Source organism: Miniopterus schreibersii, assembly GCF_964146895.1.
Source record: "Miniopterus schreibersii genome assembly, chromosome: 11".
Taxonomy (NCBI): domain Eukaryota; kingdom Metazoa; phylum Chordata; class Mammalia; order Chiroptera; family Miniopteridae; genus Miniopterus; species Miniopterus schreibersii.
The window spans coordinates 22,921,808-22,947,982 of record NC_138111.1 but is presented as its reverse complement, the minus strand read 5'-3'; the positions used below and the strand labels follow the sequence as shown (position 1 = coordinate 22,947,982).

At 38.8% G+C, this 26,175-nt stretch overlaps 1 protein-coding gene across 1 annotated transcript in view; it reads left to right on the top strand.

Moving 5' to 3' along the window:
- The window catches only part of INVS (inversin), a 94,229-nt gene that overhangs the window by 30,565 nt on the left and 37,489 nt on the right, over positions 1-26,175 (top strand). The window contains exons 4-8 of the mRNA XM_081150690.1: positions 17,589-17,762; positions 19,394-19,561; positions 20,319-20,499; positions 22,764-22,873; positions 24,726-24,897. Of these exons, the coding sequence (XP_081006816.1) occupies positions 17,589-17,762; positions 19,394-19,561; positions 20,319-20,499; positions 22,764-22,873; positions 24,726-24,897 (805 nt within the window). The remainder of the gene's footprint in view (positions 1-17,588; positions 17,763-19,393; positions 19,562-20,318; positions 20,500-22,763; positions 22,874-24,725; positions 24,898-26,175) is intronic.

Below are 26,175 nucleotides of genomic sequence, written 5' to 3'. Positions count from 1 at the left end.
ATATTCTCATGATATGTTGCATGAAAAATGGGTCTTGTGGTCAAGTATGTTTGGGAAATACTGCATGCTCCTTCTTGGAAATTTGCAGTGCATATTAGCAACCTAAAGGCTCTGAGAGGTCATGCAGTAAAGAAACCTGTTTATTTTCTTTACCTAGGATGCCTCATAATCATTTCATCTCAATACCTTTTTTTAGCATGAGCTAATAGCATCTTAAGGAAATGGTGGTTTATAAAACCCTTTGCTAAATACTAGTTTATTACTTAATTGGATTCCTTTATTTCACTGTTGAGGAAACTAGGCCCAGAAAGTTGTTCTATTCATCACATCTAAAAGCAACGCCTTACATTACACAAAGTAGCTTAGATGCTCAATAATGATATGCTTATGTTTAGATAGCAAGTTAGAGCCAATACCAAAACTTAACACTTATATCTACAGCATTTAATGATAATACAGTTAAACTGGTGATAAATAAAAACAGATTTTATTATTGCTATAAAAAGGGTTGCATGTTAGCAAAAAGCTTGTAGTTTGCTGATATTGTAAATAGTTTTAGACTACTGCTCTCTATCTTTTTGGTCTTATAACAACGTCAAATGTTGGTCCCTAGAAAGTGATTAGAGTGCTACTCTGAGTTTTGCAAAACCTGTCCAGGTCTAAAGCCATCTGAAATGGGAGTTTTCTGAAGCTTTTCCTTTTCCCATGATTCTCACAACATTCTTCAATTTATTCTACCCTAGAAAGTAATAGATCTTCCTTAAAGAAATGCCCATCCCAAGGCGATCACAAGAAACAGATTTTCCCGCATCTGATCAGGTTTCTTCCTTTGTTTTGCTAAAAAAAATTTTTTTAGCATGCTTCATATTTTATCCCCAAAATGTCTTTTTTCCCCACAAACTATTATACTATACATAAGAAACACTTGGGATTTTTACTTTCCTGGACTCCATTTTGGCATCATAGTTTTTGGTCATTACTATACTTAGCTTAGTCATATTTATTTCACTATCACCAAAGAAGATATCTTAGAATTAAATTCTTGAATTATACTTGACCTTTCTGGTTGGCAGTCATTTAAATTAGATAGTACCTCCCATCGTCTTAAAATACCTACCATCTGTTAGGGATGCTACCATTGCCGAGAAGGAAACTGACAATAGGAAAGGGATGTGGGATGGAGAAAAAACCCTGAATCTATTCTTTCCTCATAAAAAAATCTGTGCATAGTTTTTATTGCTGAAAATAAACATGAATCATGATTGGTGTAAGAGGGGCTCACAATAGTATCAGAAGTTTTTATGGGCATTCTGCTGGTTACTTGATACAACCCCGTATCTTGTGCTGTGTTTTCTCAACTGCCTTTGTAAACACCGTGGCCTTAATAGATCATTTTGAAAGAAGCCACCATCCTGCTGAATACGTTGGTAGCCTCCTTTCAGGTTTCTGACATATCCTTAATCTGATGCTCAGCCTTGTCATTTGGATCAATAGTAAACCAGATAAGATGTCTTCTGCTTGTAAGGCTATGGCTATAAAAGGTATTTGAAAAATAAATTCACTTTTTATGTCCATGCCACAAACCTGGGGAGTACTAATTTGTCATTTGTCTCTCCATCTGTCTGTAAACAGTCAGTTAAATTGGTTATTGATGAGAGTAAGGTGAATTATACTTGAAACAAGAGTGACATAGAAATAAACTTCATAATAAATTTCTTAGATTCCTACAAAAAGGTAGCCTCTCTTTTTTCAAAAAAGGTGGCATATCAACTTTATTCTCTGTTTTAGAATGAGCAATTAGTTTTATATTGTTTTCTATTCTAAGTAATAATAATTATAATTATAAGTTATACTTTATAAACTTTTGTATATTATTAATCTTCATAAACTCTATAGCATAACTATTTAATAATTCATAATGCATTTGTTATTCATTCAAAACATGTCTATTTAGTGACTGATATATATAAGGTACTGTGCTAGGTACTACAGATTCTGTATCCAAAAAAATGTTGGTGAGAATAGAAGAGGTTCAAATTGTAGCATTTTAGTGTTAGAAGGAATCCCAGAATATCATCTTCAAACTTATCATTTTACAGGACCTAAATTGCAGCCAGTTTGTGATCATTGTCAACCAGCTATTTAGTGGCATTATTTTTTTTTCTGTTATATGATATAAACTGATAATCTTCAAAAAGTTTTTTTGAATTCGTGTTTCCTCATCTATGACGTGACAATAATTCTGGCTTTCATAACAACAACACTTTGAATATTAATTAAGGTGTAATTATGGAGCATTTCACAGTGTAAATGCAACCTGAAGATAAGAGTCGGGAAGAGAGTGTAACCCAGTGTAAACCGTGGTCACCTCAGTTAGCTTTGTGAGATGCAGGCTGGCCACCGTTTTCTTTTTTATGTTTCTCTTTTTGTTTGAAATTTCTTTAATAAATGTGTTACTACTTTTATGTAAAAATCAGGGTTATTTTCTCCTGCTTTCTCTTACCTTGGTGTTTGGCATGATTTCAGATTTACAGAAAGGTTGTAAGAACAGCGCAAAGCATTCTCATGCACCCTCTTCCCAAACCCCGACGTGCGCGCACTGCCCCCACATGCTTCATCCTGTCCGAATGTGTGAGTGTGTCGACATCGGCTTTGAAACCACATGGGCTCAGTTACAGACCTGATACTGCTTTGCCCCAAATCTTTAGTGCATAGTTCCTGAAAACAAGGACAGTCTCTTGTATAACTACAGTTCAATGATCAGAATCAGGCAATTACCATAAACGCTATAATCCATGAACCTAATTCAGATTTTGCCAATTTCCCAGTAATGTCATCTATGTAAAAGAAAATCCAGCCCTGGCCAGTGGGCTCCATTGGCTGAGCATTGTCCACGTACCATAAGGTTGCTGGTCCAATCCCCGGTCAGGGCACATACCCGGGTTGAGGGCTTGGTCCCTGGTCCCTGGTTGGGGTGCGTACAGGATGCAGCCAGTCAATGTGTGTGTCTCTTTCTTCCTCTCCCTTCCTCTCTCTCTAAAAAAATCAGTAAAAACTTCTTTTTTTTAAATCCAGGATCAGGCATTGCATTCAATTGTTGTATCTTTTTAGTCTTCATTGATCTGTACCAGTTCCTCAGTCATGTGTGTGTGAGACGTTGATGTTTTCTAAGCGTACAGGCCAATTATGTTATCTTTCGTTTTGGATTTATCTGCTGTTTCTTCATACTTAGTTCAGGTTATGCACTTTTGGTAAGATTACCACAGAAGCCTTGTTGTGTTCTTCTTAGTCATTACATCAGAAAGCACATGGAGATGCTCACTTTGAGCACTTGGTACTGCACTGTAACATTACTATTTTTTCTTTGGGATTAATAAGTATTTTGTGAATAGCTCATTTGAAACCATGGAAATATCCTGTTACTCCTCAAACTTTTACCCATCAGTGTTAGGATCCTTTGACCACTCCCACATGAATCAGTTATTATTATGATGGTTTGCAAATGGTAAAAGTTATTTTTTAAATCACTGCTTATTCCAGATCTAAAATTAGATGTGTAGTTTGGTGGGAACAATAAAAAAAGCTAAGAAAGAATGGAAGAGATTGCACCAAAATGCTAACAGATTGTTAGGTTTAGGGTAATGGAATTATCGATGATCTTTCTTCTTACTTTACTTTCCCAATTTTCAATTATTTTCCAAATATTTGAATACATATCAAATGTATAGTTCATAATTTTTGAGTGGCTTTCTAAAATATATGTTTGTTTATCCCCAGTTGGTCCACAAAGAGCTTGCGGTAGACACTAAAATGTTGATTTAACGATTGTGATGTGCTTCCTGAGCCCATTCTGTTTCACTTTGAACACCTGTTAGAGTAGAATTAAATCATGACTAACAGAACACCTCCCCTGGGACAGGTTACGAAATGGCACAACTAAAATAGCCTCTGATTGGCACATCTTCCTTCCCCACTTCAACCACCAAACTTGGCATTATTTTTACCAACTCAGTTCCTCTCTCTTCGATTCAAAGAGAAGGGAACTAGAGTGGTGGCGGGAAGATGAGAAGTAGTACAGAGTTCAGGGGCTGATTTGCAGATGGAGGTGGGTTATGATATGGTTTTTACAAGATGGCTAGATCTGAGACTAGAAGACAGGTTTGACTCAAGTATTACCACTGTGAGGGCCTTGGCTATCATTTTGAAAATAGGTAATAGTTATTAAGTCATATTTCTAGTTAGTGCTCAGCATTTAGTTAAAACCTTTAATGCATAGTCTGAAAGAGGTTCATTAAGAATTTCTGAGTTTAATTGAATTTATTGTACATTTATCTGTACATTTATCTTTTCCACTATCTAAGAAATCCCATCCATAGTGTGGAACTGAAGTAGAAAAGGCAACAGATGGATTTAATCAGTTGTTCAAAACAGTTCCCCCAAAGGCACATATCTTAGCCAAGTAGATGAATTGATTTTTTTTTAACTGCATGTTAGTATCAATAAAACTGAGGTACATTATTGGAAAACTAAAGATGGGCCTACCACAACACTTGGGGTGCTTCAAAGGAGCCAGGAGGTAAACAAGATTTGTTGCATTTCGCTTCTAAATTTAATATTAAAACATGATTTTTACAATAACTACTTGCAGTATAACTCAGAAGGCTGATCAGGATCAGTGAGGAGAACGGGCCACGCAGATTACAGTGAACATTAAACAATGAAAACAATTAAGAGTGAATTCTTTCTTATTTTTTAGTATCTAAAACAAACATGGTCAAATTAAAAAATGTCTTGTTTACAAAGGCTACTTTTCTGATGAGAGAAGAACCATAATGGTATCAAAAGAAACCGATACTTACCGAGCCCATTCTGTGAGCCAGGCACTGGAGGTGAACTTCTTATGCTGGGAAAATGAATGTTTGTATCAGGAAAAAGGAAATAGACTTAAATGCTGTTACCCTGTGGTTAAAAAAAGTAAAAATTATTAGAAATTAAGTTATTCTTGAGGCAGCTAGAATAAAAACATTCAGTTTTGAGGTAGCTATAAAGAGTGGGTCTTCCACTTCTTAGAATCATAGTCAAGGGACATGAAGCTGGACGAGCTTTAGATCATAATCCAGCCTTGTTTTCCATAGGAGGAAACAGGCTACGGGGAATTCAGGCTACAGGGTGGTCTGGCTGAGACCTCTCTGGTGACTCTGCCTTATTTAAACCCTTCAGTACTGCTTCAGAAACCTCAAGGAGGAAATCTAAACTCCTTTCACGATCATCTACTCCTTGCTTACCTTTTGGCTTCAGCTTCATGTGCCCCCCTTTCTACTCTATCCTCAGGCAGACTGACCAGTTAAAGCTTTTATTCTAGTCGCCTCTTCCTTCCCCCCATCCTCCGCCCACAGTGCCCCTGCACATTCAGCTCCTTCCCACTGAAGCTGGCTTAATTGTATGTACACTTTAAGGAGCAGCCCAGGCACTGCTTTCTCCAAGAAGCCTTTATTGGCCCCTCGAGTCGGGGTTAGGTACCCCATCTTCAGAGTTCTGATCACTGTTATCACTGCCTGTCCTTACACAGGACCGATCTCATTCATTGTATTACAATAGTGAATATTATTTGCAAATGGCTTTGCTATCTATTACGGCCAAAGTGAGGGGTAGTCTGGGAATTATCACACAGTGTAATAAGCGAATACAGGAGACTCGATACACAACTGCGCTAATGTTGGCTTTAGAGTTCCTATGTAGGAGGAGCTTATGTGGGGACAAATTGATTGGAAGGGGTGGGAATAAGACCCAAAGCTACCTTTGTTCAGCACTTTACATAAAATTCAGAAAATATCTGTTGTCCATGTCAAAGAAATGGGGAAGCAGAACAAGATGGAGACATGGAGGGGTGCTAAAGTATTGGTGATCCCATATCAAGATCCAGTCCAGTTCACCTGCCATCTCCTTCATGGATTTTTTCCTGATCTAACCTCTCCCCCTCACCACAAAAGTACATCCTCTATCCTGCCTGTCGCTAGGGTCTGTTTTTGTATTTTTTGCACTCCTCTCCCCCCGTTGCTTGTACTATTATGTTATATTGTATATGAGTGTGTACATTTGTATTTTAATTATTTTTGTAAAGTTGCCAAAACCCTTAGCATATTGTCTGATTCAGAGTAATTACATAGTAAATAGTGGTGACGGTTGAGTAAATGATTGAATTAGGTCCATACTTCTCAATCTTGATACCATTTTTGAATCACTTGCAGAGCATTAAGGATATATTAATTCCAAAGTGTCAGAAATTCTGATTTCATTCATCTGGGATGGAACACACATTCCTTTTTTGGTGGTTTGTTGTTGTTACTGTTTTTTTAAGCTCTTCAAGGTTGCGAACTGGGACATTAGGTTCTTTGTATAAACACTGATTCTCAAAGTGTGAACTCCTGAGCCCAGCAGCACCAGCATGTCCCAGAAACTTGTTTGCAATGTAAATCATTGGACTCTACAACTGGTGAATGACAACTCTGAGGGAAGGCCTCTGCAATCTGTGTTTTCAAGCCCTCCAGATAATCCTGAAGCATGCTGGAGTTTGAGAACTACTGATTTAAGATCAAAGAAATGTTTTCCTATAAATGAAACATCAACTGTGAGAAACAAAATGCATTTTATAATTATCCCAAAAGGTTGTGACAATTTAAAGGGCCATTCTAAATAAATGAGGGCACCACACAAGCACTTTTTGAAATATTTACTTTTTGTGTGAAATGCAAAATAAAATAAACTATATTAGGCAAAAAAAAGTTCGTGAAAAGTCTGGCATTGGGTAAGGAAGCTTCAGAGTCCAGGACACCTTTCCATAGTTTCTTAGAGAAAAGCCTGTCCACCCCTTTTAGGACCATAACATTTTCTCTCTCTATTGTGTTGTTTGACTCTGCGCCACCGGATAGCTCCGTCTATTCCTATGGAAACCAAGTTAGTGGATAGAGCCAAGGCTTGGAGGAGGCAAGGCACTGGGGAGAAATATTAGAAGAGTTCAGCCACAGAGCAACTAACGATGTTGCCTTTTCTTCAGTTGAATCCTCTTTGAGAGCCAGAGTCTGTTTTAAGCCAGAGAGATGTTCTTGGCTGATGGATTGTCTGGCTGCTCTGCCAGATGGATGAACATCTTAAACTTGGAAAATAACAAATAAAGCTCCTCTTCTGCCTTGAAGTGCCATTCTTAGCCTTTCCTTGGGGAATTGTAAAATAACTTTTTAAAAGTTTTTAACGATTTGCTTAAGATGGCAGGTTAGTAATGTGATTACCGTCATAGTTGTTGAGTAATTGGAAATTCTATCTATGAACACAGTGTTTAGGGTTGACAATCAGAAACTTAAGGAAAGAGGGAGAATGTCTGTGACTGGGAAAAGCAGAGCAGATTCCATTTCATTTCCATAGCTCAGTGAATTCAGTGTTATCCAAAAACTTGTTTTTTGTAACTACTTGCTTTCCTATGAAGATTTATGTTAAAACAAAGTCCAAGAAACCAGAGTACAACCAGGCCCCTAAACGAATTCAGAAAAGAAAATGATCCAAGTAGATAAGAATAGTGTGGAAAGGCCCGCTCCTTTCCAGTCCATTCATACTCTGTATTTGACGTGGCAATGATACCTCATGGTCTAGGTAAAAGGACAAGAATACTAGGTTGCATTGTACTGAGCTATTTGTGTGGATATTTAAATTATGTTTATATTTCAGTTAGGATGTGGAGGTTCATTTTTCCAGTCTTACATACTTTCATTTATGCCAGAAATTGCTATCTTTGGATAAAGAGTTGAAACAACTATTAATATAGATAATTCATAACCCTGTATCTTGAATCTAGCCATCCCTTCCAGTCTTCAGATCCATATATATGCTTTTTTTCACTAGACATCTTCATATATATTTTCCTCACGTGCCTCAAACTCCACATGTTAAAAAAACAGAACTCATAAATCTTTATCCCGCATCCCTTTTTCCTTCCATCGTTACAGTTGTTGGCACCATTTTCCATCTGGTGCTTGTTCAGGAGTCTAATATATTTCACTAACCTGTCTCCTTATTTTCATTCAGCTCTCAACATTTCTATTCTGGATTGCTATAGTAACCCCCTAACTAGTCTCCCAGCCTAACGATTTGTTCCACTTAAACCAGTGCTTCACATAGCCTCCAGATAGTTTCAGAAAACACAAATCCACTCCTGTCATTTCATCCTTAAACTCTTCATTGGCTCCCCATTACACACAGAATAAATTTTAGACTCTTTACCATGCTGTTTTAGACTCTCCATTTTCTAGCCCCTCTAGTCATATTTTTCACTTGCTCTTACACTCACTGCATTTTATATTACAATGGTATAGAATTATTTTCAGGGTCTGTGATTTGACTTTACCCAACAACATATGAAGTTAGTCTGTCTCTGTTTATTGTCTGATGCCAACAATAAACTTGAGGTTCTAAAGTCAGAGACTACTTACAGCAGTAGTCTCTGTTTTTTACTACCTCTTTACTCTGCGTTTTACTACTTTTAGCAAAAAGCAAAAACCTGTATGTTTGCATTGGTTTCCCTTGCCCCCAAGAACATGAGGGAGTTGCAGAAGGCCCAGATGGATGCTGCACACACAGTGGGTTTTCATCACAGCTAAGGAACATTGAACTTCAGGAACCTACTGCATTTATAGTAAGCAGTAAGTCCAGCGGGAAACATGACCTCAGCCCTCCAGCTGATTGCTACAAACACAATCCTGAGGAGTTGCATAGGTAGAGAGTGGCCAAGACTTTGCATTCTTTTTTTTTATTTTACATACGTCTTTATTGATTTTAGAGAGAAGAAGGGAGAGAGAGAGAGAGAGAGAAAGAGAGAAAGAGAGAGAGAGAAATATCAATGTTGAGAGAGTCATTGATCCACTGCCTCCTGCACACCCAACACTGGGGATTGAGCCCGAAACCCAGGCACATGCCCTGACCGGGAATCGAACCTTGATCTCCTGGATCATAGGTCGATGCTCAACCTCTGAGCTACACTGGTCGGGCTAGACTTTGCATTCTTGGCATAAGAACATGCAGAGATGATCAGGACCCTGGTAAATTGCCTTTTCCAACAACCCATCCCTTAGTCCTATGTGTTCTTGACATGAGCATGCCATTCCGTCAGCTGCTGTGATTAATCTGACCAACAGAGGCTGGGAACACATCTGTTTAGTATGTCTCGGAGACCATTTGATTAATAGGATTCCAAGCAGCTGGCTGAGAACAACCTACATTGTCGACTTCACCTATGCCCCTTAGTATCCTGGACTAAGTCGTCTGTGAATAAGCACCAGGGGAGGCAGTATGTCATCCTTCATACAACCAGGCTGTACTCTGAAGCTAGTCTGCTATCTGTTACGACTCATGCAAGGGAGTTTGACTGGCTTGCTGATCTTTGTTGTCATTGCCAATAATTACAGAAGACACTAGATGGACTAAAAAGCAAACCAAACCCAGTGAAGGAATATTTCATGGCCCCCTCTCCATATACAAACGTATAACCTGAAGAGGCACAAGTCACGTGTTTAGCAACCTGATTCTAGTCGGTCTTATCAGAAAATAGACCCTTACTGAGGGCATCTACCTGAGTGACCCAGACTGTTCAATTTGCAGCTACAGTTTGTTTCTACAGTTTTTCCCCCCAAACAGGGGTATCTTTAATCTACCATCTATAGTCTTTCAAGTGACAGACCAGATGACTGGAACATTGGCAGCATCCCAAGAGGTAGGAAAAGCTAGCCCTGTCCTTAGGAGTAGTGTTTAAGGAAAGGACGATGGCTTTCATTTCAGGCACCAGTCTGACCTGCCTTGACCATAGGCTTTCTTCCAGAGTTGGACTACCTCCCAGGTGAGGTTTGACTGCCTCCCAATGGACACCACCAGGTTTTCACTTAGCCAGATCATCAGATAACCTGGCCAAGGATTTCAGCAGATTGTCCATGCATCAAGGGCACCATTAAGCCAGCAGCTCTGCTTTGGACAGTGGCCACCTGTACACCCGCGCTTTGTCCTCATGGCCAGATGGGTCAGGCTGCTGCAGGGATCAGGTACATAGTACAGTTGGCTCTGTGCTAGGCTTTGCATTCATTTTCACTTTTGAGCAACTGCTTGATCATGTCTCAGCCAAGTGAACATCTAATGTTTTTTGTCCACTCAAAATTCTGTATTGGAGAGCAAGGTACTCATTGCTCTAATCATTTATTCCTGCTTTGGAGATTCCTTGGCTCAGCAGCCACCACCATATTGCCTTTCAGCTTACTGCCCCAATGTCATTGCTAGCATCCCTTCCTTTGCCTGCCCAAGACACCAATCCACCATTCAGCCTGCTTGTTTTAATCTGTCTCCTCACCATTCAGGCTCATTAACTGATAGGACAGGGAGCTGCCTTACCCCCCTAGCCTTGCCCACCACTTGGGCATGATCTCAGGGAGGCTTCTCATCCCTGAACCTGACCTGCAGGGCCCATGTCCTTACTCTTTGGAAAACTGTGTCTCTGTCAGCATCCCATCCTCATTACCTGTACTGTCAGGTCTTGGATATAATTGTACCCTACTTTTTTTCTTTTGTATGTACTAATTTATTACAAGGTAATAAGTTGGCCATGGGTACTGGTAGAAGATACAAGACTACCATCAGAGACAAGATCAAAGCTTTCTTACTCATGGCACAGCAAGTAGCCGAGCACTTTCATGTCTGCATCAGTTTCCCTTGTCCCAGGAAGCACGAGAGCAATACAGAGGAGCCAGAATGACACTGAGCACCAGGGTGGGTTTACATGGCATCTGAGGAATGCTGAATCTGGGGACTCTCTCCAGGCTTTAGTAAATAGTAAGCAAGCCTGCTCTTGTCTTATGTCCAGGAGAGTGACATTACCTCATTCCTCAAGATTGCTCGCTGGAGAAATGAGGTAGTGTCACCCTCCTGGACATGAGACAGAGGTAAAAAGGAATCAAGACTTTGTGTTCTTGGTATGCGATGTAAGGGAATACCAGAAACCTGGGGGTGGTGAGTCTTTTAACAAATTAATGTGGTAAATGCCTCGAGAGTTTATAAATATGTAATTATATAGATATCATTAGAGTTAATAATAAGATTCTTCTATTGTTTCCACTTCAGTTCTAAATAATGCATCTTTTGGTACCTAATATGGTTAGGATTGAGAATGAAATATGGTGGAATGCCTGCCTTATATTCATATGTGCTATTATGTGCTATTGTATATATAGTTATAATATCTCCAGGGCAAGTTATACACAAATCTATAAATGAGCAAAACATGTGCACATTTGCATGTATAGTGCACATTTGTCTTCGCCCCGACTACAGTGAGGGTGGGTGTATGTGCGAGGACACAGAGAACTCGAAGGTACTAATCAGGAGACATGGTGCTCCGGCGGGAAAGGGCTGCTCTAGGCAGAGCTGCCAAGTCTTGAGCACGGGAGTCTGTTAAAGCAGTTGTTTCAGCTGAGGAGGAGCAAATAGCAAAGGCTCCTAGGAGCCAGGTATGGGAACTGGGAGCCATTTGGGGAAGAAATGTAGCAGGGGACCCAGAATGTTTTGACGATCAGCTACCAGTTGTCTAGAAGCTAATGATTAAGGCACTTGCCTGGAACAGACAGTAGTTCTGAAGATTATAATTTTAGATACTGCTGGTTCAGAAAAGACATTCCCTTTTTTCCCACCCAGTGAGTGAAAGTGGTCATATTCACACTAAAGCCAAGAAAATACTTAGAATTTGGGGGTATTCGTTTGCCTTATCTGAGGTTATAGCTTTAGAGGAAGCTGTTTTGTCTAGAGAAGTGGCAGGAGCAGGACAAAGATCAAGAGTCAGGACCGGGAAGCTCCTACGAGCTCAGTGACGATGACTCTGATACCCCCATGTCATTAGGCACAGGGCTGCAAAAGATCGCTGTAAGTACAGAGTCTTATAATGGACCGGGAGCTGGGTGTCGGCAGCTCTAAGGGTAAGCAAAGAGGGAAAAGGAAAAGAGAAATAACAGCAAACAATCTCCTCCTTAAAATGAGCCTGCAACAAAAACTCCAAAATATATGAAGAAATCTGATGCCAAGGCAGATCACTATTCAGACCATGAATTCAGTCCTAGTGGAAGAGCACAAACAAAGCAAAAGGACAGGCCACACAGAGGGAGAGCATATTTGCAAAGCAAACCAAGAATTAGTATCAAGAATATGGAAATAACTCCTACGGATCAGTAAGAAAGACAAACAGCCAAGACGGAAAGTTAGTAAACAAAACAAAAAGGCTCTTCACAGAAGGAAGAAACAGCCAACATATATGTAAAACCCATGCCACCTCCATCAGAGGACTGAGGATTAAGTCCATGGTGAAACACCATTGTATGCCCATGTCGCTGGCAAACATTAGCAAGTCTGACAAAACCACGTGTGGCAGAATGTGGAGTAATAAGAATTCTCACACATCACGGGTGGAAATGTGAACTGGAGCAGCTACTTCAGAGAGCAGTTTCAACCCAGAAGCTTCAGAAAGTCGTACACACTTACCAGAAGATGGGTACAAGACCATTTATTACAATATTGTGTGTAATAGTGAAAAATGAGAAGCATGCTAAGTACTCCTCTAGAGGAAATACAGGCAGTGTGTTATTTTCATGTGACAATACTTCTGCCGTGAAAATGTGTGAGCCAAGGCAAGGCGAGTGATTCACACAGGACCATTCGTATGAAGACTGGAAACACGTAGAGCAGTACAATGTATATTATGGGTACATATATTTGAGATAAAGGCATTAAAACATTGGTTGAAACGATAAACACAACTGTAGGAGAGTAGTGTCTGGAGAGAGAGAGAAGGTAACAGGATTGGGGAAGAGCAAAACAGGAACATTAACCGTATCTGCTATGTGGTATGTTTTTAAAAATGAAAACTCTAAAGTGAAATATCAAGTTACTTCATTCAAAATATCTATATCATTGTTATTGAGATTTAATGACTACGATTTTTCCTTAAAAAGGAGCTCATCTTAGAGAACTGGGCAGACAGAGCGCCGTGCAGGGTTAAAGGTGGCATCCGGGTTGCTTTCTTTCCCAGACCCATTTCAAGCTTTGTTCTCCAGGTCAGAGGACTTTTCACCCTCTTAGGTGTTATGCTCCTTCTCATGCATTTGGGGGGAACCAAATGTTATAATCATTTACATTACAAACTAAAGAAGCTCTTGGTGTTAATAATTATGGGAAAATAAGATGAAGATTATAACCTAACAAAACAACACAAAACACTCCACGTTTCAGAGACTTGCGGAAAGTTTTTCACATTTCAGTGTATATGACCTGGTCAAAGCCGAGTTAACATCCTTTTAGTGACTAGGTCAGGACTCTTCTGTAACTTCCGCGCTCTCACTTCTGTCTTAACCATGAGTTTTCTTAAGAATATACATTCTTTTGATCTGTTATCTCCTTCACTTTTACACTGTTTTCTACCCGGTCAAAAATTATAAAAGCAGGTCCTAAAACACTCTATACCTCAGGATCAGGAGCTTCTGTATGGTCCTAGGAAATGATACTAAATGATTAACTTCCAAACCCTCCCCAAAGCATTTGTGTTATTAGAATAAACCTGAAAACTTAACAAGTCCCAATTTCAAGCAATAGCGAGGAAATGTTTAGACCTTTGGTTTTACAGGAAGCAAAGGAGCCAGTAACATGGGTCCCCAGAATCATACAACCTTCGGAGAGTTATAAAATCAGCCTGCTGCGTTGGACTAATGTCTTTCCCTTTTCCACTGACACTTGAAATTCTCCTGATTTTGGCTCTAAGAGTTGTCCATCCCCTATGCTCATCCTTATAATTAAGTTTGCATACATTGGGCATTTAATAAATGCCTGTTCATATAGCCAAGGAAGTTGGCCTTGGTCCAGCTGGATTATATTGTTTCTAGTCCTACTATTCTGATGTGTCTCAGGCCTTTCAGATAGGAGAAGCTGGCCTCATCACATAGCTGGCCCCTCTCATGGCACCAGCTAAATTCCTGTTGGGCATGCCCTTATTGGTCCTGTAGCATCATTAGGTAGACTATAGACATCTTTTTCAATGGAAAAATTATCAGAGAAACCATTATTTATATAACATTCCAACTATTTTTACTCTTACCTCACCCTAGCCTTGGTTTCCTCCTTAAGCACTAGCTGAACTATGTACGCCATGTACAGTCAGGTCTCCGTGTCTACGTGCCCTCTGTCATGGGCCGCTCTTGGTTTCACTCAGCCATCTATGTTTGGTTGCCTCCTCTACACTGGAAAACTGTTCATAATAAAACTAGCAAACATTTACTGAGCATTTGCTTTGTGCACTGTTCTAAGTACTTGATAGATATTATCTTTATCATTTCGTATGCATAATAATCATAGGCACTGTTATTATTCCTATTTTACAGATGGGGAAGTAGAAGCACAGGAAGATCTTTACTTAATCTGTAAATTTTCCATGATACTTCTGTGAGGAGCTAAGATGAAATCTGTGAAAGATCTTTGTATAATAAGTGGAGTTAAGTGCAAACATTTTACTGTTGCTTGATCAGAACAAGGCTGTTGAATGAATAAATCAGTTATTACTGAGATACGCCCTGTAGGTAGAATCCCCGGAGTAATGTAGTGAAATGTAAATATGCAAGGCACTGTGTCTGTAACTCAGTAGTCACCCCCACAATATATTCTAGCTTCCTTTTCCTTCCCTTTTCCTCTAAATTTCAGAATCAAAATGATTGTCTGATTGAATATCTTTAAAAGGTCATGATGAATTATTCTGTAATATTTGAAATGCTATGCTCAGAAAGGTCAACCTTTATTTTTTGGTGTGAAGTACCACATAGATTTGTTTTTCCTGGGCACTTTTTCTTTTTTTCAAAGAAAAGATGGCAAGAGATTTAGAGCAGGGTGCCCTCTTGAGGAAATTTTAGCACCTTTCTTTTCAAAAGTTGACACTGGGTGAAATGAGAAGTTCTGATGAATGATGTCCACTATGAAGGAGGCTCAGATACGTGAATCATTACTGAGTAACAAAATACAAGGTACCTGAGGATTAAGATTCTTAACTGTTATGATCTAATGTAGCAACTGTCAGAATTTTTAAATAACAAGACTGCTAGAAGGTATTTTATTACCTCTAATTCAGTCAGTCCTTCAAGTAATGTTTACTAAATACCTATTTTGTTCCAGGAGCTGTGCCAAGCACAATGGTCACTATAACATGGTCTCTGTAGCTTGAGGCTTGTGAGGGAGATCACAGTGAAGGGAAACAAACAAATATACATGTCATTATAAACTGAGAAGAGTAACAGGCATGATATGAAAAGGCGCTAGAACAAAGAAGAAAATAAGGGTGGTCTACTTAGGGTGGTCAAGGACAAGCCTCTCTGCAGAAATAACTGAGCTGAGTCAGTTTGCTTTTCAGTTCATTCCAAGTGTGCTATAGACAGTCTTATGGACCCCTTTTCCTAGCTTCGTTCTTTCTTATCTCAGCCCCAGTTCTTGAGCTGGGTTGGATCCCGTCTCGCCCCTGTGGACAAGCAGGCAACTATCATTCATCTTTCTGCACCTCATTGTTGCTCTGACTGGCCCCCTTTGCCTTAGAGCCTCACAGGCTTCACCAAGGGGGCAGGGGTAAGCTTAATTCGCAAAGGTCTGCCTTGCTTATACTGATAGCCCCTCATAGTAGAACATCAATGCATTATAATCCTAAATGGCCAAATTTCGAATAAGGTTAAGGATGGAGAGGATCTCCGAAGATGAAAAGGACAGGTAACCCTGCCCACTATGCTTTAACTTTAAATAGGGAGAGATACTTAGACATGAAGTAGGCAGAGAACTTAATCCTGCCGTACAGTTTGGTCCTGTTGACTTTGTGGTACTAAGCATCTTAGGAAAGACCTCAAAAGAACTAGTTTTTGCTGGTTTTGTTTTGTTTCAAGGCTCTCATATTACATAGACATACTATACTATACAGTAGTCCCCTTTACTTGTGGGGAATACATTCGAAGACCCTGGGTGGATGCCTGAAACTGAGGATAGCACCGAACCCTCTTTGCATTATGTTTTTTCCTATTCATACATACCTATGATAAAGTTTAACATATAAATTAGGCACAGTAAGAGAATAACAACAGTAACTAATAATAAAATAAAACAGTTATAACAGCGTACTATAAAAAAATTATGTGAAAGTGGTCTCTCTGTCTCTGATAACTGATATGGCTACTAAGTGACTAACAGGTGGGTGGGTTATACATGGTGTGGATACACTAGACAAAGGGATGACTCTCGTCCCAGGCAGGACAAAGCTGGATGACACAAGATTTCAGCAGACTACTCAGAACTATACATAATTTGAAAGTCATGAACTGTTTATTTCTGTAGTTTTGCATTTAATATTTTTGGGCTGCAGTTGACCACTGGTAACAGAAACCACGGAAAGTAAAACTGCGGATAAGGGGGCTACTATTCTATAATGATTGACCAGGATCCTGCCAGTGTGTTGCTCTAGCCCTTGTAGTTGTTTCTTCTTCCAGATGAGTTGATTCTACCAGATTGGAGGGTTTAGCTGATGTGGAGAGTATTGCCTGCAAATGGATGGCCTATAGTGACGTCTGGGTTGGTGTTTAGGTGACATATGAGTCAGGGACCAAAAGTTTGAAGAAGGTACTTCTACTTTAGTTGTACCTGTAAATACCTGTCTTTATGACCTCCTTATTAACCAGATGACTGTGAACAAAACATTTAACCTATCTGAATCTCACTACCCTCACCTGTAAATTGAGGTTTAAAAATCTCTGCTTAGCCCGGCCTGCATGGCTCAGTGGTTGAGCGTCAACCTATGAACCAAGAGGTCATGGTTCGATTCCCTGTCGGGGCACATGCCCGCATTGTGGGCTCGATCCCCAGTTGGGGATGAGCAGGGGGCAGCCAATCAATGACTCTCTCATCATTGATGTTTCTGTCTCTCTCTCCCTCTCCCTTCCTTTCTCTGAAGTCAATAAAAAATAAATCTGCTTATTTCACAAAGTTATCATATTTTAAATATAAATAATATGTGCTCTGTTGGTCAGAATATGCCGAAACTAATATACTTATTGCTGCTACTAGATAGCAATTTGGAGAATACACCAAAAACTAAAATGCACAAACTCCTTTGACCCAGTAAATTGGTTTCCGATCATTTATTCTTAAGAAAAAAGAAAAAAAAAAACTATGTGAAAAGAAATGTACATTGTAGCAGTTTCTATAAAGAAAATATTGGAAATGATATTAGAATGGTTAAATAAAATATGTTGCTTTTTACACAATGAAATATTGACGAGCAACTATGTAAACTATATATGCATATGGAAAGGGATTGGAAGGAAACATAAAAAAATAAAACAATTGATAGAGTGGTAGAATTACAAGTATTTTTCCTTTTTTAATTATTCTGAATATTAATACTGTAGCAGAATAATTAAAATACTTGAAACACTTTAAAATTAAAAAAAGAAAAAAAGGCCCCAAACTGAATTTCTTCTTACCACCTCTTGTTTTTTATTTAGGGAAATTATCGTTTCATGAAACTCTTACTCACACGCAGAGCAAATTGGATGCAGAAGGATCTGGAAGAGATGACTCCTTTGCACTTGACCACCCGGCACAAGAACCCCAAGTGTTTAGCACTTCTGCTGAAGTTTATGGCACCAGGAGAAGTGGATACACAGGATAAAAACAAGGTAATGGACCACCAAAATCAAAGACACGTAAGAGCAGAAAGCAAATGCTCTGTTTTATAGTATGAAACCTCATGGACAAAGGCCTCAATTCCACTCATGCACATGGTAGAACAATTCTGAGTCCCTACATGCTGCCCTAGTAAAGTATTTCACTTAAAGTCTGTTGTTTATCCTCCTGGCAACCATGTGTAGGGGGTAGTATCATCCCCTTTTTACAGATGGGGAACCAGAAGCTCAAGAAGGTTAAAATTCTGCCCGCTATCCAAGTGGCAGGACTAGAATTCAAACAGAAACCCATTATTTAACAGCTAGTTGTGCCCAGCTGCTGTGGCTCAGTGGTTGAACATCAACCCATGAACCAAGAGGTTGCTGGTTCAATTCCTAGTCAGGGAACATGCCCGGGTTACGGCTCGATCCCCAGTAGGGAGTGTGTGGGAGGCAGTCAATCGATGTTTCTCCGTCATAGATGTTTCTACCTATCCCTCTCCCTACCTCTCTCTCTAAAAATCAATAAAAATTAAAAAACACACAGCTAGTTGTGATAGTGATCATGGTGGTTAGATTTGTGGTGGCCGATGCCTGGGACAGTGTACTAAGTGCATAGTTGTTGACTGGCCTGCGCTTTGGCATCAGATTTCTTGGATTTCGGTCTAGAAGTTGCGGTTACTTGTTACCTGTGTCCTTAGGCAAATTACTCCTCAGCCTCAATTTTCTCTTTTGTGCAAAGGGGAAAATAGGGTGTTGAAAAGAAAATGAGATCATACATATAACATGTTTAGCACAATGCCCGGTGCAGGGTATGCTTTCAGTAAGTGTTAGCTATGAAATGTTACTCTTCATTTTGGCTCTAACATCCTCTCTGGCATTTATTGCTAGGATCCACTGTCTTCCCTGCTCTTGAATTTTAACATAGTGTATACATTGGTCATTGTTTTCATCAACTGGTTATTGCCCTGATCATTTTTTACAGGGGGAAAAAAGTGGTCTTTAGTTAGACAAGTGCAGTAATCCTCTTTATTTTCACAAGGCATTTGATTATAAAGTCTTGCTCACTCTAACACTCCCATGTAATAAAACTCTTATGATTAAACCCACAATGTTTATGTTCCATAATCCTTTTACTCATAGTGTTCTTCATGTAGTTTTCAGATTTTGTTTAGTGGTAACTCACATAACCTAGAGTTCTGTAATCAACTTTATTATACAGCCTACTATAAACTAATATTATTCCTAACTCAGCATTTCCACAGTGCTAATATTTTGCTGAAAAAAGCACTTTGATAAATCCACAAAAACCATTAATCACTTAAGAAGCTACAAATGTCTTTGGGCTTTATTATGTCTTCCCCAAATATTCTACAAACTTTTTACTGTCTTCCAGTGTCTCTATGTTTTTCTGACCACTTACTACCTTTATGTCCTTGAGCAGATTACTTGTCCTCCTTGTGCTCAGTTTCCTCATTAGTCACATGCAAATTCCAGGGTACTTTCTTCCAGAATTGTCATGATGACCACACAAGATAAAATATATAAAACTCTTACAAAAGTGCCTATTACACAGTAAAAGCCTGGGGGAAATTTACCCTGCTGTTATTGTTACTGTTGTTATTCTGAGAATCTCAATTTTGCAGCAAACAGCTCTGCATTGGAGTGCCTACTACAACAACCCTGAGCACGTGAAGCTGCTCATCAAGCATGATTCCAACATTGGGATTCCCGATGTCGAAGGCAAGATCCCACTTCACTGGGCAGCCAACCACAAAGATCCGAGCGCCGTTCATACAGTGCGATGCATTTTGGTGAGTACAGCAGTGCTGCTAGACCTGAGTAGCCTTTCCCAAAAATACAAATCAAAACACCAGTGAAATGCTTTTTATACCTATAAGGGGGAAATGTAGTAAGCTTGATAATACCAAATGGTTAATTTGTGCCAGCATTTGGGAAATAAAAACTTTTACACCTTGTCATGGGTGTGTTCATTGGTACAACCATCTGAGAACAGCGTATCCTTCAACCCAGTAATTCTCCTTCTAGGTTTTTAGTCTACAGAAAAATCTCACATATGTGCTACTAAGGAAGCACGTTCATTGCAGCATTCTTGTTAATTGTGGGAAAATGTGAGTGACCTAAGTACCTCTCAGTAGGAGAATGGGTAACTACCTTGTGGTTTAACAAATGAACTAGTATCAGCATAGATACCCCAAAGTATACTATTGAAAGAAAAAATTGCCAAAGGATATATGGAGTATATTGCATAAGTGTGAATATTAAGGGCATACATTCACAATTTCTGTAATTTATAGATGTATACATAGGGAGCAAAAGAACAAAGCATACAGCTTTAACTCAATCCATAACAGATACAAAAGCACAAAATATTGATACCTATGTCAATAAATTAAAATTTAAAGATATAGACTGCTTTTTTCTGAATTTTATCACTTTATTATGCTAGAGAGAACATAGAGGTTTAGAAAACTGCTCAGTTAATACTTATGTCAAATGTGTTTTATTGAGGATTCTATGTGTCTGATGTCTCTGGTTCCTTAAAAATAGGATGCTGCTCCAACGGAGTCTTTACTGAACTGGCAAGACTATGAGGGTCGGACACCTCTTCACTTTGCCGTCGCTGATGGGAATGTGACCGTGGTTGATGTCTTAACCTCGTATGAAAGCTGCAATATAACATCATATGATAACCTATTTCGAACCCCACTTCACTGGGCAGCTTTACTAGGTAAGTTGAATGTGAATTAAAAGATCGACAGGAGGAGGAACCGCCTGAGTACAGGCAGCTTTCTGTGCCTTCTCTTTCCCTAACTCTCATCTTCTATTTAATTGTTTTAATTTTTAATTATGTGGCACTAACTTTACACTTAAATCCCTCTGTTCATGCTTAAATTTTAGTAATATAAATGTGTTCTCTGTCATATATTAGTTTTAATTTTAACACCATGTCTTCTAATTTTTATCATAAAAGTAACGCACATTTATTGACAAATATAAACGTAAAATAATCCTCTTTTCACATTCAGTGCCTCTATTTTGGGGGGGGAGGGCTTTAATTTTATGTGTGTGCTAATGCAATCATATTTGATCTTTTTCTTTATATTTTCCTGATATGCCTTTTACTTAAGCTTTTTGGGGATCACTTTTTTAGATGAGAGAGTGCATATGTGTGTGTGATTTGGGGGGCAATCTGGGAGTCTTTCTCTTTTAGTGCAGGAGTTGTACCCATTAAGAGTCATTTTTATAATATGTATTATTTGTTATTTTTTTCTGCTATTCTGTTCTTTGAGTATTATTGGTGTTTTGGGTTTTGTTATTTTAAAAGTTTGCTTTTGTGTTTCTGTTTCCTTTGTTTTCTGCTTTTAGGTGTGTGGATTAGGTTTGCTGTTATTTGGTTTTGAATTGCCTAATGTTTCAGGAGGTTATTTAGGTTTTATTAGTGGTTACGTTTAAATTGATCCCAAACTTTTTAAAGTCTGAGTCAAAGTCAAGAGCAAAACTGCATCTGTTGAATCCCACCTATTTAAAACGAGGAGTTAGCACACTTTTATTTATCACTCTTTCAGCATTTGTTAATATAACTGAGGTTTTCCCCCAATTATTATTGTGGCCTTAATTTTTAAATTACACATGTCTCTTCTGAAAATGAATTTTTACATGTGCATTCAATTTTATAATCTGATTTATTATTGTTATTTAGCGATCATTTCAATGTGCAGTTGCATCCCTTTTTCCCTTTTTTCTGCATTCTGGGAAGACTTCACAGATTTGTCTCCACATCACTAAATTGACTTTTTGTTCCGTCAGTTCTGCTTTTTTCTGCCTCTTAGAGATTGTATTTGATTTCCTTCTTTTATCCGTATTTCCTTTTATCTCTATTTCCTTTTTTAATTCCTTCCATCACCTTTTTATTTCAGCCCATTTTCCACTTAAGATACTCTGTGTCGTTTCATTGAGGCCATCTCTTAGCACTTAGTTGAAAATGCTGAGCAGTTTCCTGAAATTTTCCTCTGGATCCTTCTCTAGATCACTTTCTGAGGGGTGCTCTTCATCTTTCTGATGGTGTTTTGCCCTCCAAACAAGATAAGATGTGTTTCAGTTGGCCACGTGGCATAGGTTGCCTTTGATCCTGCTGTGTCTGTGTCCTGGAGAAGTCTGCCTCAGACCATACTGGAGAGCAGGTCCACGAGCACAGCGCTCACCAGAGCCCTTCTTCCTGCCTGGCTTTCCTGCAGCACGCCCTTTCTCTGCTGATGTGGCATCTTCTTCATTGCCGCTTCTTCAATATGCTGAAGCGAGAGAATTTATGAAATTCAGGTTTAAAAATACACTGCCACCAGGTTTGTTCATTCTCTGATCCTTTCTACAGTTCTTCACTTGTGGAGACCACATCCTGCAGAATGCACTCCAGAATTCCTCCGCCACCACCTCCTCATTCCTGCCCACTTGCTTTCTGGGATTTGAAATCATTGCTTAGATGTTTAAAGACTGGGGGAGGGAGGTTAGAAGGGATGGATACGAGGCCTCTGAGATCACAGGAGATTGTGTTACGGTTTGCCCTCCTGGACAGAAGAGAACAGCCGTGCAGTTTAGATTGGTTGTGCAGTGGGACCTGGAGACTAGACGGCTGCATGGGGCTGGCTTTCAGTGCACCTTCCACCTTTCCTATGGGCAGTTTTATAAGCCGAAGCCAGGGAATGCAATAAGCTGATACTGAATATTCTTTTCCTCAATCTGGCAATAGTAATTAATGTCATTTCCTCCCTGATTGAAGATTTAGGTTTTTAATGTTGTAGTTTTTGCCTTTGTTCTACAATATCATAGTATTTTAATGAGAAGTTAGAAGAGACTGCACCGAGGGCCACTACTCAGAAACCATCTTGAATATTGTATTATGTGCCAGTGATTTCTCTTACCCCTTTCCTTTAAATAGATTATAAATTAATTAATGTTCTTTGTATGTGATCGCTACCTTGTTGTGTCTGCTTCCAGGCCATGCACAGATTGTTCATCTCCTTTTAGAAAGAAATAAGTCTGGAACCATCCCATCCGACAGCCAAGGAGCAACACCCTTGCACTATGCAGCTCAGAGTAACTTTGCTGTAAGTAAAACGTGACAGTTATCTTTTTTCTTAATTAAATTTTAATTTTGAAATGGTTGTACATTCATAGGCAGTTCTAAAAAATGAAACAGCGAGATCCCATGTTCCCTTCACCCCATCTACCTCAATGGTAACATCGTGCAAAAATATAATACCATCTCATAAATAGGAAATTGGCACTGATACAGTCCACTGGCCTTATTCAAATTTCACCACTTTCCATATGCTTTTTTGTGTTTGTACAGCAGTTATTGTTCATACTGTTAACTCTGAAATGCAAGTGATAGTCTGGGTTTTTATAAAATTGTTACTCAAATGAAGTTTTATGCAGTTTTTATTTTAACTCTTCAGGGTAATATTTGCTTAACCTTAAGTGTACTTCATCTTTTTGTTACTTTTATAACACTAAGGACAACTTAGTGTTCAGCAATCTACAATTGTCCTGAAGGCAGTATGGCTTTGGAACTAGGCAAACCTTGGCTGCACTTCTGACTGTGCTACTTGCTAGTCATGTGACCTTGCACAAGTTTCTTAACCTTTTGAGTCTTAGTTTCTTCATACGTAAAATGATGATCATTGTGCCTTTTCTTTCAGGATTGTTGTAAGGATTAGAGAAAGTTATGACAAGTGCCTTCTGTAGCCTTGGCATTGAGCAGGTACTCAAGAAATAGAATGCATTCTTATTATTACTAGTGCTAATTATGTACATTATATATCTGAGAAAGCAATCATATGAATTATTGATATTTCCAAAGATATTGAATAATACTAACAGTTCTTCACTTACCACCCTTTATAATTTACAAAGCACTTTCTCCTCCATTATTTCAATCCAGTCAGAACATGGTAGTGTCTAGGCTGCTTCAGCTTCCTGAGCATGAGGGGCAACCAAGAACCAGAGACTCATCCAAAGAGGCACACATTAAAGCAGTCACAGTTGATTTTGATGCCTTCTACATGGTATGCATAGTGAAACCCTTGGTTTTATTAAATTATAAGAATGCTATCATCAGCATAGTATAATTCTATCTTCCTGACCTTCCCAGCTGCACCATTGAATACTCAGATTGCTAAAATATCTTATTTCCACCCTTCTTACTCTCTGGTATTCACAAGAATTATAGCTATAGTCCTTTCTTCCTGACATTCATAAACATTTATTTATCACCTAGAGTTTTGGCAAACCATTATCTTCTTTTATCTTCCAAGAGCTCAGAAAAATACAAAGTAGATTTTGAGGAGGATCTCTTTCTTATTACAAATAGATAAGATAATCAGTTAGCCCAGTCTAGTCAATCTACGAAAATCAGAACACACTCCATGTTTCAACATAGGACTGTGAGATGGAACATGCTATGAGATAGGTCACATTATCTCTGTTTACAGATGAAGAAACCAAGGTTCCAAGAGATTAAATGACTTTCCCAGATCCTGAACCCAAGTCTTAGACTCTAAATTTAACATATGTACAGATACCAGTAATTAAGTAACTATACTAATGGGACTAAGAAAGAATGGTAGAACATTGACTAAATGGATGTTCAGTCAAAGAAATACTTGTTTTAGATAATCTGCCAATCCTAGAGATGATTTTTTAATAATTATGCAAAATTCTAAGTTCAATTTCAAGTCCCTTGATTTTCTTGGACTTTATTAATTTATAAGACAATTCACTTCTCTTTTTGAAAAACAGCAACAGTAACAAAAAAAAGACACCCTACAGTTATTTCCTTTGATTCAAAAGTAGGGAAAAATACTTTGCTTCTTAGTGGAAGTCACATATAACAGTGGCTTTGTTACCCAAAAAATACTACTCTCTTGTCTCAAATTTTTAAATGAAGTTTTCTTACAGGAAACAGTTAAAGTCTTTTTAAAACATCCTTCAGTAAAAGATGATTCAGACCTCGAAGGAAGAACATCCTTTATGTGGGCTGCTGGGAAAGGCAGTGATGATGTCCTTAGGACCATGTTGAGTTTAAAATCTGACATTGATATCAACATGGCAGACAAGTATGGAGGTACAGGTAAGAACTGGTAGACATAATTGATTTGCTTTCATTCATGCTCCCAAATGTAGATGATGCTATAAAACTTGTACAATAGTTTGAAACCGGACACAGTGGATCTGGGCTGCCTTCACTACTTGAGCCAAATTAAGCAGAGACAAGGTTGAATCATATATGAGCATTTATTCCAATAATGCCCGTAGTATGGAGAGAGCAGTTGGTCACCCTGAAAACTCTGCTCTCCCACCTCCTACTAGCTGGCTGATTATATAGGGATAAGAAAGAAAGCTGCATGCAAGGGGGAAGAAGGGGGGAAGGAAAATGGCTTCAGGGTCCATGGTCTGTGTGTCTCCTTCCAGGGTCTTGAAGTCTGATAACAAGGTAGTTAATTTTCAATGGTATTAAAACCCAGTTCCACTAGTTCCTGGGACTGAGAATGGTCAGCATTCCTGAGGCAAACTCCCGGACGGGGTCAGGGTCCAGGCATAGCAACAAAATCAATTTGTCTCCTGTCCTTTTGTCTGTTCTCAAAATGTATTTTCTTTTCTGAGTAATGGACCATCGGGCCCCAAGGGTCTCTTATCTTTTTTACAGTCCTGTTTTTCTTCTTGCAGCACATACTCCAATTTCCCAGAGTCTGTAGGAAAATCTCTTATCTATAGTTAGGAAGGTAAATGATCATTAAACAACTATAGTCTTATTATTGGGTGCCCTTCCCCCATCAGTACCTTAAAATCATTGTTCCTAATCTAATATTGTTTGACTTTCATCTGTACATTTTTAGTTTACGTTGCCAGGATATCACTCAAAGGCCTTATTTCCTCCAAGTATTATGGCTAAAATTGGCCTATTTTCTACCAGGTGAATGGTGGCATTTGGTTTATAACCCTGGTTGTTCCTTAGATATAATTATGGGAACTCTTCTGATTATCTTAGTGTAAAAAAGCATAAACCTGTACTTTAAAACTATGCATATTTAGTAGTTATTAATTACATTTTCAAAAATTTAGAGTTATTTTAAGGAATGTACACATCTAAGTATATTCTTATCCATATTTTCACACAGATAAGAATATCCTCACCAGTCTCATTTAATTTGCTCTTTTCTCAGATTTGAATAGCATTACCTCATCCTGCTATTTTAGAGATAACCTCCCATGACTCTAGAAGCTTCAAAGCTGCAAGTCAGCTTTGCATCAAAAGCTCTTACTAGTTGCTTCTTTCAGTCTCTTTCTCTAATTAAGAGAGTCCTTTAACTATGTGCTGGTTAACAAACACATTTTTTAGCATTCACTG